The sequence below is a fragment of the Populus nigra genome, chromosome 13 (assembly GCF_951802175.1).
Source record: "Populus nigra chromosome 13, ddPopNigr1.1, whole genome shotgun sequence".
Lineage (NCBI taxonomy): Eukaryota > Viridiplantae > Streptophyta > Magnoliopsida > Malpighiales > Salicaceae > Populus > Populus nigra.
This window is the reverse complement of record NC_084864.1, coordinates 14,624,650-14,638,192: the sequence shown is the minus strand read 5'-3', so window position 1 is coordinate 14,638,192 and position 13,543 is coordinate 14,624,650. Positions and strand designations below refer to the sequence as shown.

Here is a 13,543-nt window from a genome sequence, read left to right as displayed (position 1 = left end):
GTATCTGGAAATTAATAGCATGCAAGACAGCGGTGAAGTTGACATATTCTCCAGCTCAGAAATACTGCCTCGAGAGATTTCTCCTATGAACAAGATTTCTCCTCCCATGGAGATCTCAATTGTCTGCCATGAAGTGATATTAACTGGAAATTACTATTGCCCTTCTTTAAGACTCTAAAGCGGTCGTGCTGTAGTGAAATCAAAGGAAGAGAATCAGGGCATCAACTTACCAGTTGGTACATTCGAAGCAACATTTGAGAGAACAAGTATTACAATGGCCAGCACAGCAATCCCACTGGCATGATCGATCCGTGCAGCCATTGAAGCTCCAGAGACTGCTAGGAATTCCTGTTCTATTGAAGCCATCGACCGTGATAAACATTCCACAAAAGAATACCAGAAGAGAGTATGAAACCTGATCCAAGCAACTACGGGTAAGTAGATTTTTACTCAATCAATTACTGCATGGAAGTATTACAGTTAATTGCATATCTAATTGCGAGAGAAATTTAGAGAAAATTTTAGTATTTTATAAAATCTAAATATGAATAAAATTAACTAAACATTCTTATTTATATATACTACTTATAGACTTAAAATCCTTTATAAGAAATGATTTCTAATTAAAACTAAAATACTCACAAAAGGATTCCTAATTAAAATTTAATTATCTAATATAATTATTTAGCATTAAGATTCTTAAATAATAAAATACTATTTAAATTTAAAATCCAAAACTAAATAGAAAATAGAATCCAAATATAATTCTAAATAATCTTTATAAGGGCAGGGGAGCGGGAGCTACCTTACCCATGTCTAGTCATGGGACAGGATAGGGTGGCTAGGGTGGCCTTTGTACAGTTGCCCCAAAGGTGTTTGCAGAGCATGGCTCCTCTACCCCTTCCATGATGGTTGTAGGCCATGAAGGGTGTGGGTTATGTCAGGGTTTGAGCAAGTTGGGGGGGATACAGGAGAGAATTCCTTCTTCTTCCCCTGCCTGTGTGTGTCTAGGAGAAGAAGAAGAAGAAGTACAATGTTGTTCAAAACAACACCGTTTTTCCCTTTTCTTTTTTTTTTTGGTGAATAGTGCACTAAAAGGGTGTTGTTTAGTACAAAACACGATGTTTCATTTTAAAAAAATGGTGCTAAAAACATATAAAAGTCCAAATCAATCCTTAATTTATGATTTGTTCAATCAAGTCCTTAATTGCAATTTTGATTTCAGGGGGGGGAGGGAAAATACAGGAGAGAATTCCTTCTTCTTCCCCTGTCTGTGTGCGTTTAGGAGAAGAAGAAGAAGTACAATGTTGTTCAAAACGACATTGTTTTTCTCTCTTTTTTTTTTATGAATAGTGCACTAAAAGGGTGTTGTTTAGTACAAAACACATCGTTTCATTTTAAAAAAATGGTGCTAAAAACATGGAAAAGTCCAAATCAGTCCTTAATTTATGATTTGTTCAATTAAGTCATCAATTGTAATTTTGATTTCAAGAATCAATTCAATTACGCCCCCTGTCAAATTCAATCATCGACCCTAAAGTTGGCCACCTTTTTCATTTCGATCCTTAGTCTTGAATTTATACAATTTAACCTTTAATTGATCAATAAACTTCTAATTTCTTCAATTTGGCCCCTGATTTAGTCAATTTCAGCCCCTCTATTTACGCACATTTTTCTAGTTTGGTCCTTGGTTTTAGATTTCTTTAATCAAGTCCCTAATTGACCATCAAACTTTAATATCTATGCTAATAAGCCCCTGATTTGACCAAATCAAATCTTAAAAATTGTAATTTGACCTCTAAACTTTAATTTCTTCCAATTAAAGCTCAAATTGACTTAAAAATCAATTTTCTTGCAATCAAACCCTCTATAAAGTCAATTAAACCTTCAATAAAATTTAATAGAGTCCATAAACATCTGATTTTGGACTTTTCTTTATCAAATTGAATTTTTTTTGTCAACAGGTCTTTCATCAATAAAACATATACTATCAAATTTCAATTTTTGGTCATTTTCTGGGCTCTCCGACATCCTCTTCTCACTACTATTATTTTTTTTTATTTTCTTTCGAATATTTGTTTTTGATTTTTTTTTGTATTTTCTCCTTTTATGTGTGAGGACCTAAAAATGGATAACAACAATAATCATCTTGTATAAACTCCAAAATTAATAATTGTCTCAAATCTTGCCAAACTGAAATTAAAGACATACCAATACGAGTTCTAAAGTCTAGAAATTCAAATCACCATTCTCTAGCACCATAATAAAGCTTGTGTGTGACAAGTCCTACCTTTTGAAGATAAGGAACCTTGTTGAAATAAAAGTAAACTTCCAATTCTGTTAACCTTTTAATAAATCCTTTCTTCAAAAATCTCATATCATATAATGTAATCCCATCGAATTCAATAATAGGTATGGGGTTTGGGGTTTGGCTTGTCTCGAGGTAAATTTCTAGGCAAGTTCCTCTCCTTTTCACGATCCTTGTTTGTGAAACCCATTAGCCGAGCTAGATCTATTACAGTTTGCTTCAAGCAATCAAACCTCCATTCCCAATGATCTAATTTCTGCTCTTGAGCCCATATGGTGCCTTAGAGAGCCTCCACTCCACCAATGGTGGTTGGTTCAAGTGGTTCGACGCTTGTTCCCCTTAAACAAGGTCTCGAGTTCGAGCCTTATGAATGGAGTACACCATCACTGAGAGAGCTTTACTTTAATTGGCTAACTTGGCTCAGCCGGATTAGTTGTGGTCCAATGGACTTCTAGATACCAGGGTCTAGATAAAAAAAGAAAGAAAAAAGAAAAGAGGGCCTCCACTCCTGCATCGCGGAGTAGGTTGCTACCATCTCTAATCATAAAAAAAACCAACATGCTCTGATATGTATTGACACGGTGTATAATGTTGATAAAAGCTAGAGTCCTTAAGCCCTAATATTACAAGCCTAAATTGTAGAGAAATTTAGATAAAACTCAATGTTATTTTATAAATTTTGAATAATAGTCTGAATGTGAAAAATAATAAATTAGGCATCTCTATTTATACTAGTTATAAACCTAGAATCCTTTATAGGAAAGGAATACTAATTAAAACTACCTAACTAATAAAATCCATATAACATTAGGATTCCTAAATAATAAAATACTATTTAAATTAAAAGTCCTTAGATAAATAGAAAAAGAATCCAAATATAACAAGGTAAATAAAAACAATCTTGCACAATAACTTTTAAGGAATTTTTAACTTAATAGGAAACATGGCCTTCAAAATCCTTTGTCAAAATTCTAACTCAATCCAATAGTTGGATTAAAAGTTAAGCTTGATTTACCAAATTGTATCTTGGAGTCTCCTTAATCTCCTCAAAACCTAAATAGTTTAACCACTAATAAAATAATTCAATAAACATTATTATGCCAAGAATATTGAAGGAATTTCCCCACGTCATCCACTCACCATATCCCCTATCTCTCTAGGTTTTAATGTGTCTTTGACATTATAATAGTTTTTGTGATTGTGGTTTGAAAACATAGGTTAAGAAAAGTTACAAATTATAACTTTTTCTTAACCAAGATTTCAATAAAGAGTTTTCATTGGAACCTATGCAAAACTATTGTACGGGTTTATTAACCAAACATTTTTAAATATGTGGTTGAGGCAAAACACAAACCACACTATATTGTACTACAAAAATAAACAGAGATTTTATTGTTTTGCTTTGCTTTAAAGCAAAACATAAAAAATGTATTTAGTAAGTTTTTTTAAAATGTTGCGTAACTTTTGAGATTTTATAAAATCATATTAGAAACATTAACTTTTATTTTTAAAATGAATGGGAAGGAATGTTTTTGAGATATGGAAAAATGCTTATTTTATTTAAAAACAAAAATGATTTTAAAATTTTAAAATTAAATAAACTTAATTTTTTTTATCAACAATAACTAAAAGGGGTAATGTTTTTACTGTGCACCACCTTACTCAATACTATTCATTGCAATAGTTTTTTTTAATCCATGTTTTGTTTTCTCTCTAATTTCATCCTTTAATATTTAGTTTGTTGAGAATTAGGCTTCATGATTTATTGTGGTTTGCTTTATATGTGATTATCTTAGTCTCATGACCCGTGTTGCTCGTTTAGCATATTACCCTAATTGACTCAAGTTTTTTTTAATTGACATTTCTTTCAATTTTAACAATGGGTTAATTAAGAATTAAGTTTTATAATTTATTTTATCTCGCTTTTTATAGGGTTATATTGGTCTCGTGATCAAAGTTGTTGGTTTGCGGGTTAACTCGGGTAGGCTCAGGTTATTTTATTGTGTTCCTTTTTTGGATTGATTTTTTTTTCAATTTCATTATTCAACAATGAGTTTATTGGAAATTGGGCTTCATAATTTATTTTGATTTGCTTTCTATAGGGTTATCTCAATCTTATGACTTAGGTTGCAAGTTTGACAGGTTAACTCGGGTTGACTCGAGTTGGTTTTTTTTGTCTTTTTTAATTTATTTATTTTCAATTTCATCCTTTAACATTGAGTTGATTGAGAATTAGACTACATAATTTATTTTGATTTGCTTTATATGGGGTTATCATGGTCTCATAACACGAGTGTTGAATTTGGCAGGTTAACCTTGGTTGACATAGATTGATCCAATATATTGTCATCTTAATATTTTTAAAAAGATATCGTCTTGAGTTTTTTTAAATCAAACTATATTTTTATTAGTCATCTGAGTTGTCTTTGAACTTACCAAGTTGACCAGGTCACAATTAGTCAATCCCCACACAGTTTAATTTTTTTCTACTAGAAAAATATTAAAAATGAATAGATGTTGCTTTTTACGTTAAATGCTTTTAATCTGACCTGCAATGTAGTGTGGACCAACGATCTATTATAGTAACTAATTAATATTTAATTACATAATTAATTATCTTAAATAATTTAAAATTAACTAACCTTAATGAATTTTATTTTAAATATATTAGCTCTTATATTGTATGGATCATAAATAAATTATTTAGAAGTTCTATTTACTAAAACAACTATGTAATATTTTGATAAATATTTCTTTTTTTTCAAGTTTTATTATGATATTTGTGTGTTTTTTACATAGACAGGGCAAAGGATAACCAGGTTTATTACAAGTCAAAACTCTACATAAATATAGGGGGATACACCTAAAATATTCAATTTTTACTTGTCTAAGTCTTTATTTTCCAAAAACCTATTATAACCCTTTATATAGAAAAACTAAAAAACCCTATTATAGAATAGGAAAAATATTCTCTTTAAATAGGAAAAAAATTAAAAGGCATAATAATATTAAATAGAAAAACATTAAATTAACTATGAAAAATATCTTCTTCTTTTTTAAGTTCCTGCATCAGTATTTTCAGGCTACAAAGAACTGTTCAGATCTTAGTTAGAAACTGTCAAATACAACAAACATCTTTTTATGAATGGTTCACCCCATTATGGTTTCCCAATACTTTTATGTGGGTTACCTCATCATAGATCATTAACACTATACATTTGGCACAAGCACATCATGTTATGTGACCTCTTCCAGTTATGATTATTCAACAACACACATCAAGTAGCTATTAGGAATTGGCAAGCTCTTAATACATAAGACCTCTCCTAATTTTTGTATTGCCATCATGATTTTTTAAGGGAAAGAGAGAAAAGAGGGGAAAAGAAACAAAATGTTGCCAACAATAAATCGCGCCACCACTGACACTACACTTCATCCTAAAAGGAAGATGATGAAACAAATATTCTAATGACATGGTGAAAAGGTTTTTTTGCCCACTGAGAGGCGCCACATGCATATCTTGAATAGTGTGAGCGCCTCACACACATTGGTGCGTGCCTTACATGCACTAACCACTTTTGTTTCTTTAGTTATATTTTATATTTATTAAAATAGCAAATTGCATATTATCCAACTTAATTATCATAAAAAAAAAATCAATATGAAAAGAAGAAAAGAGCCCCTGTACGCCAGCTTTAAAATTTATGTTACCAATGATATTTTAGTTGTTTCATTATGCTTCTAAAATGCGAAAGGATTTACTTGTCCCCGAATAATATGATAATAACCACTAGACCTTATGGAAAAACTGTACTGCCTCTAATAGACAATTCAGTGGTTTTTTGTGGGAAGGGCAAAACCACCATTAAACTTTCTGATGAACAATGATTCTAAATTTAGGGGAATAATATTTTCCAATGCAAATTAGTTCTTTTAATAAAGTTGACAACAACTACCATGTCTATGGTTGGATGGCTTATGGATTTGAGAATGTTGACACGTTGCTAACAATAGATGCTAGTAGATGCTATTCAAACAATTTAACATGATCTGTAGTTATAAAATTTAACGTAGTAGTTAACTTAGTTTAAATCAAGTTAATAGTTTGGATGGGTTAATTTATGAGTTGGTGGGTTGATATAAAAAAAACTTATTCAAAGTAAAACCTAGTTCAAGCTAAGCTCTAGATGACAGGTTATTGAGTTGAGTTGTTGTGTCGGGCCAGGTTTTATTATGGTGTTATTAACTTATAGTGAATTCCTACCTAGGTATGAAATTGTACTTTTAATCTTTCTGTCACCCACATTTAAGATAAGGGATGCAGCTACCACGATATAAGATATAAAGGTCATACCTGCTTACATATAAGGTATTAAAGACTATTAATTGCTGATGATTTCTTGGTATGACACTGCTTACATTATAGGATTGTGAGTTAACAATATCAAATTGTGACAACTTTTTTGGGCTCTTATTGCTTAGTATACCTGCCTAGGATTCTTGCACACAATTGTAGTGGAATACAGTATACAAATGGAAGATCATTTCTTTGACACCATTTGTTCTAAAGAGAAGTTCGCTTAGGCAGGAAAAAAGAAAAACATAATTCTATCTTTGGAAATATGAGTTAAAGTGACATGTTCTTAAAAACCCAATTACAAGCAAAGGGGTCTAGAACACTATAAAGATCCAGAGCCTAAAGAAGAGCCCAATTTAAATAGGCCCTTCAAACATCATAGCAATAAACAATAGCTAAGCCAATAGTAGTGACAATAAGCGTGGATGTAAAACCAAACTTCAAATGGCTCCAAAAGGTGATATTGTAACTAGGTTTGGCACGAAGGGCCTGTTCACACACAATTATGTTTGCGGCAGAACCCAATAGCGAAAGGTTTCCAGCAACTGTGCTAACCCATGCCAGGATGAGCCAAGCTTTCTTCTCTTTACTAGGAGATATTGCAATGGCAGAAGCAGCTACCTTTGCTCCAAGCAAAAGAACTTATAAGCCAAAAATAAGTAGAGATTAGATTGTTTAGTTTATCATTACAAAAAAAAAAAAAACACACACACACACACAAAGACTATAACATGTATACTAATTAGGCAATATACATATGTTTAAATAAAAATAAAAATATATTTATTTATTGAAGCACTTTAAATAACAAAGCTTTTGTTATCGTTAATAATGAATTATTTATCCTTTAGACTTTATTATTTATCTCTTATTTGCAATAAGCCTCCTATAATTCAACACCATCTTAGTTTAAATACACTTCTAAACGAAATCTTTGAAACAAAGTAGATGGACTCAATAATCTCTCATTAAAATAAATCTAAGCTCTAGATTTCGAAGAAATATAAAAGTTTAAAAATTAAGGAGAAAAACCATTGTGATTTGAGGAAAGAAAGAGTATCTAAAATCAGGAAAAACATTGTCTTGAACTCTTTCTTCACCCCCCCCTATAATTGATTTTTGAAGCTAAAAAGTTAAAGAATTAATTTTTGTATTAAACAATTAATTTCCACACTATAAACTTTTTATTAACTACCATAAATTCATAATAAAATTTATACATTATGATCATAAAACAAATATATTTTAAGTTGAGAAAAAGATCTTTAGGTTTTGTTGAAAAAATATTGGAAAAACTAATCAGATTCTTCCTTTCATGGAATGGACAAAACAATGGGTTTGACTATAAAAGATAATTCTTTATGGACCAAATCCAAGCCTAAATTTAAGTTGGCAAAAAAAGGGTGAATCTTACTTTTAATTAAAGAGCATATATTAGAGATTAAATTCCAACAAAATTTTAACCTTAAAAGTGGATGAACTCCACTTTTAATTTGTCTTTAAATAATTCGATAATCATGTTTTTAATTCCAACACAACTAACAATGAACCAACATGTTTGAAGCAATGATCTATGGTAAATGTTCATCTATTGGCTCAAAGCTTGTTACATGGGCTAAGGAGAAAAGCTTAAGGGAATCAAACATTGCACTATCTACGTATCAGTATCTGCAACCCGAGTTACTAAGCTCGTAGGGGTGTCTCAACACCTAATGCCCTAAGATCAACTGGTCTGGGAGTCATTAGCCGAAAGCTCGTTACATGGGTTAAAGATGCATTGTGTTTTAAGTTATATGTATAGATATTAAAAAAAAAGAGTAAAATAAAATAAAATAAAATAATCCCAACCCAAGGAAGTTAACCTTAAATATTAGAACAAAATATTGTTTTCTTCCAATAAAAGCCCCATCATCTATGTTTCATACATTGAGCACATAACAAGGAAGGTTTATTAATATTTTGTTTAAGAGATATTGAGCAGATATACAAAATTTAATGAGAGTTTGTTTATCTGAATAGATTAATGGAAGTTGAATGATGAATGCCTTGCTTTGTGGAATTTGCAAATTGTTTTTCTATTTTAACGTCTTAATCACTAGGGACTAGTAATAAGCTGGTTGGGGGGTGTGATTAGTACTTAAAAGTGCATTTTTATCAAGGTTTTATATCATCATTTTGCACTTAAAGTATCAATAACTCCTTAACTAAAGCATGTTTTATAATAACATATCTAATTATATAAGATACCTTTAATTTATGGTAAATGTTCATCTTAAATGCAGGCCTATCACATAAATGAAAGAATTGATTGATGAGTTGAAGTACTGAAATTGAAAGGACAAAGAGATGGCCAAACTTAGAAAAGAGATGTTGGTGCAGTCCAAACTGGAACACTGTTCGGTAATTGGGTCATATCTGGAGCTGTAGATCTTGGATTTAGGTCCATTTTATATGGATGGAAAGATAAGACATAGGCCTACAACTTTCATGTGGAGCCCAAGATTTAACAAGGCCGTTTTCAAGTCCAAATTGTAGCAACAAAGAAGAAGTCTGAATCTGTCCTGCAGCCCAGACACTGTTCAGTGTTCAGCCCATATCTCGAGTTCTAGAAGTTCAAATGATCTCAAATTTTTACCCTGGAAAGATGAGAAAATTCCCTAGAACTTTCATGATTCAAGTTTGTTCAAATTATGACGTCATCAATGACGTTTTTGGCAGACAAGAAGATAAGAATTGTCACCAAGTCAAGATGTGGCCACCCACTCATCAATTAGTCAACAAATCAATAGTTCTGAATTTTGGCCTATAAAAGGAGGCATTTGCCATGTATTTAGGCATCTTGGTGTTGAGATCAAGATCATGCTCTTGCTTTCTCTCTTTATATTTTGTAATGCTTAAGTTTTGCTTATATTAATCTCTTGCTTATGCTTTTCATTTCCTTTCCTTGTTTATTTATGTTTCTTTCTTTCATTATGTCTAGCTAAATTAATTATGTCAAGGTGAAAAGGGTACACTAATGGTGTAAGAATAAGTATAATATAAACTTAACATGGACCTTAATGTTGGATACTAACATGCTTTATATTTGTTATCTTGTTCACTTTTAATACTTTGCTTGTTAAATGGTTTATCTAGATTTATGTTGTATAACACTTGGTACAACAAATACTTGGCACTTTCATAGCCCATACTGTATGGTATAACCGACACCTGAGCTATGAAAGGAACTTGATTTGTTGTTAACATAAGTTATAATCATGAATGCCTGACAACATTTACAAGTATTAGCATTATTCGAATAAGATAACTAATGTAATCATGTTAACAATTTATAATCCGATTGGAACCTCCTTTGTGTGTGGTTTCCAATTGAATAATAAGAGTTTATATTATACTTGTTTGATGTACCATTAGTGGATCCTCTAACCTTGACATTTGTTGTTATCATTGTTTAATCCTTACGTTAATCTTTAATCTCAAAGTTCTCATCAACTTCTTCTTCTTTAGTATTAATATTACTACTATTATTATTACTACTACTACTAGTATTACTATTACTATTATTATTATTATTACTATTATTGTTATTGTTATTATTGTTACTATTGTTGTTGTTATTGTTGTGTATAATTTATACAATTAACCTCCCTGTGGTTCGACCCCGGTCTTGCCGGGTTATTTATTACTTCGACACTCCTGCACTTGGGAGAAGACATCAATCTTTTGGTCGTGTCAATCTATGTTATAATTTGTGTTAAATAAAAAAAAGTATACATTACTTTCAAAAATTTTCTTTGGAATGTTTTTTTGCAAAATTTGAGCTGCTTATGGGATAAAAAAAATAAAAAATATCCTTTTCACTCTAAAATCTTGTAATGATAACTAGTTTATTTGTTTTTCTATTTAAGCAAAAACCCCGCACCCAATTTTTTTAAATCGTGCTTCAATGAATGATAATATCTCCTCGAAAGAGAGTGCATGTTTAAATTGAATAAAAATTGTTTTAAAATGTGTTTGGTTAGTATTTAAAGATTAAAAAAGATAAATATAAAAATGACAGCCACGTATTGGATAAAAGGATAAAAACAAAAATATAAAATAAATATATTTTTAGAATAATTTTGGAAGGAATTTTTATCTTTGGATAAAGGACAATGAAACATGTTCCTTTGGTCCACGCTATCTTTGTCTCTCTGTTTTCCAGACAGTTAACAAACGTTATCTTAAATTTGCTCCGATGAACAAGTTTTCTCCCCCCACCCCCAACCAAACCCTCTCCTCCAACAAGAAACAGAGGTACCAGATGGAGACCTCAATTGTCTACCATGAAGTGATATGTCAACCGGAAATTAATTACTATTGCCCTTCTATAAGACTCTAAAGCCGTAGTGCTGTAGTGAAATCAAAGGAAGAGAATCAGGGCATCAACTTACCAGTTGGTACATTCGAAGCAACATTTGAGAGAAGAAGTATTACAATGGCCAGCACAGCAATCCCACTAGCATGATCGATCCGTGCATGAGGCTCCATCAAGCTCCAGAGACTGCCAGGAATTCCTGTTTTATTGAAGCCATCAACCGTGATAAACATTCCACAAAAGAATACCAGAAGAGAGTATGAAACCTGATCCAAGCAACTACGGGTAAGTAGATTTTTACTCAATCGAATACTGCATGGAAGTATTACAGTTGTTGAAAAGATATTTAGGAAAGCAAATAGAATTTTTGTGAAAGACCTGTTGATTACCTTCTCTAGGCAAGGCCCTGCATCTTTGAAATCAAGAATCACAAAAATGAGGGCTGTTGTGAGTGCAGTCCAAGACATGTCCAAACCCATTAGAAAAGCAACCAGCATTCCAACAGTACCAAGGTAAATACACAGTCTCTTCCATCTATTCAGCTGGCCTTTACTTTCTTCGGTGGACTGTTGCGGCCCGGACTCTAAATCAGTCATCATCTCCATGGTCCCTTGTACTCCACCCCTTGCAAAACTTTCCTCCTTTTGCTCTCCTATTTCAGAAAACATATTATCAGTTGCCTCCTTCTTTGAAAGGACTGGTTTCTTCAGCTCAATTTCACCACAGGAATCACTGCACATATCCAATTCACTCAACCTGTTTTTAAGATTCTTGGAATGACCTCCATTCCTGTTTATAACAGGGGAACTCTGGGAGGTCACATGTTCTGTAATGGGATCACATTCGTGAGATTCCAAAGATTTGGGAGATGACATGGTAGCAAGCGAAATCTGATGGACAGCTGAATCTTCCTCAACATCAGATAACAACCTCCAAAACATGCATAAAAGATTTAAAGCATTTACAAAGACGCCCAAAAGCACCGCGGGAAGAAGTCCCAATACGAATTCCCCAAAAGAGATGCCACTTTGAATAGCAATTATCAAGTTTTGAGGGTTGCCGATTGGAGTTGCAGAGGATCCAATATTCGAACTTGAAGCCAGCCCAAGCAAGAAAGGTTCGGGTCGAATATTGTTTTCTCTAGCAATCTTTAATATGAATTCAGTGAGAATGACACAGGTGGTGTCATTAGTGAACAGAGCACTTGAAATGGCAGAAACAATGCAGATCCGGCAGAGCATGTCCTTCGCACCCCGACTCTTCCATGAGAACAAGACTCCCAAGTGCTTGAACATGTCTGCTCTTTCAAGATAGATGCTTACAACCATGGTTCCAAAGAGAAGGCCCAGTACAGGGAGGTTGATGGCATCATATGCTTGCTCAGGGGTGATGACTTTGAAGATAACCATAAGCATTGCCCCGAGGATGGAACCTGCTGTCCTTCCAATGGGTAAGAAAGGAACTGCTGGGAAAACTGCCAAAATCCAAAAGACAGCGAAGGCAACTGAACCTAAGACAACCTTCTTAATCGGACCCAGAGCCATTTCTGTAACTTACAAGATTAAGCTTGTTTGTGAGCTACCACTTAGCAGACCTCCACCTTTGCAACTTCAGATAAATTGCTGGCTCTGAAAGAAGAAGATTTCACCCTGTAGCTCAACCATTATTTGCAACCAACTGAGAAAAGAGTAAAACTACAAATTTATTAAGAGCTAGTAATATGGAAGTTATTAAAAGTTTTTTTAAAAATTCCGAAAAGGATTGTGGAACCAGAAAGATAAATGAGTTCATATGAATATTTCCATGTTACGTTTAAAAGACGCATCAGAATGTGAGGCTAAGAAATTGATTGAAGATGCCGGATATTTTCTCTACTGAAGTAGTCAAAGCAGCCGAAGACATTTCAAAGCTGAAATTCCATGCTGAAAATCTAGTAAATGCGTGGTCCTAGAGCACAGATCTTTTTGCTAGTTGATATGGAAATTGGATCATGCGCAACCAGCAGGAAATATGCTACTGAGACATCATATATATAACAACGTTAACAGTTCATGACTTGTGTGTGCAGGTGAACCTGTGGGGTGGGACCGTTTTCAGATATTTAAACATTGTATCTGGAAATTAATAGCATGCAAGACAGTAGTGAAGTTGACATATTCTCCAGCTCAGAAATACTGCCTTAAGAGACTCTACACACCTGATCCTTGCCTGAACGCACACTCTTGAGCTATCTCCTTGGAGCAATTATGTAAGCTCACAGTTACTCTGTCAACCTAATTGAACACTGGAGTTCTGTCTTGCTCAAAAGAAACTCAAAATGGAACAAAGTGAGACAAGCAAGCAAATTAAATCCTTGCAATAAAGACAGTGAGAGGTTCGGGGTGTGCTCTCTACACTTCCAATGCCGGTAAGCCCAGTGCCGATTTATATACAGGGAAATGCAAGAGAGTAAATAAGTTTATGTCATAAGAGGAAGACTAACAGGAGAATACGCCAAGACGAAACACATACAGTTACTGAG

The 13,543-nt window shown here is 33.0% G+C and overlaps 1 protein-coding gene across 3 annotated transcripts; it reads right to left on the bottom strand.

Moving 5' to 3' along the window:
* Window positions 1-211: 211 nt before the first annotated feature.
* On the bottom strand, window positions 212-12,843 carry LOC133670608 (silicon efflux transporter LSI2-like). Of its 3 annotated transcripts, none has more exons than XM_062091136.1 (3): window positions 11,412-12,834; window positions 11,099-11,288; window positions 6,901-7,306 (listed from the first exon to the last, which is right to left on the bottom strand). In XM_062091136.1, exons 1-3 carry the CDS (start codon window positions 12,564-12,566, stop codon window positions 7,035-7,037), a joined length of 1,617 nt encoding a protein of 538 aa, XP_061947120.1. In that variant the 5' UTR covers window positions 12,567-12,834; the 3' UTR covers window positions 6,901-7,034. The 3 variants fall into 3 exon arrangements, with proteins under 3 accessions (XP_061947122.1, XP_061947120.1, XP_061947121.1); XM_062091137.1 differs by having other exon boundaries at window positions 7,140-7,286; window positions 11,412-12,838; XM_062091138.1 differs by lacking the exons at window positions 6,901-7,306; window positions 11,099-11,288 and adding an exon at window positions 212-415 and having other exon boundaries at window positions 11,412-12,843.
* Between the last annotated feature and the right edge of the window lie 700 nt (window positions 12,844-13,543).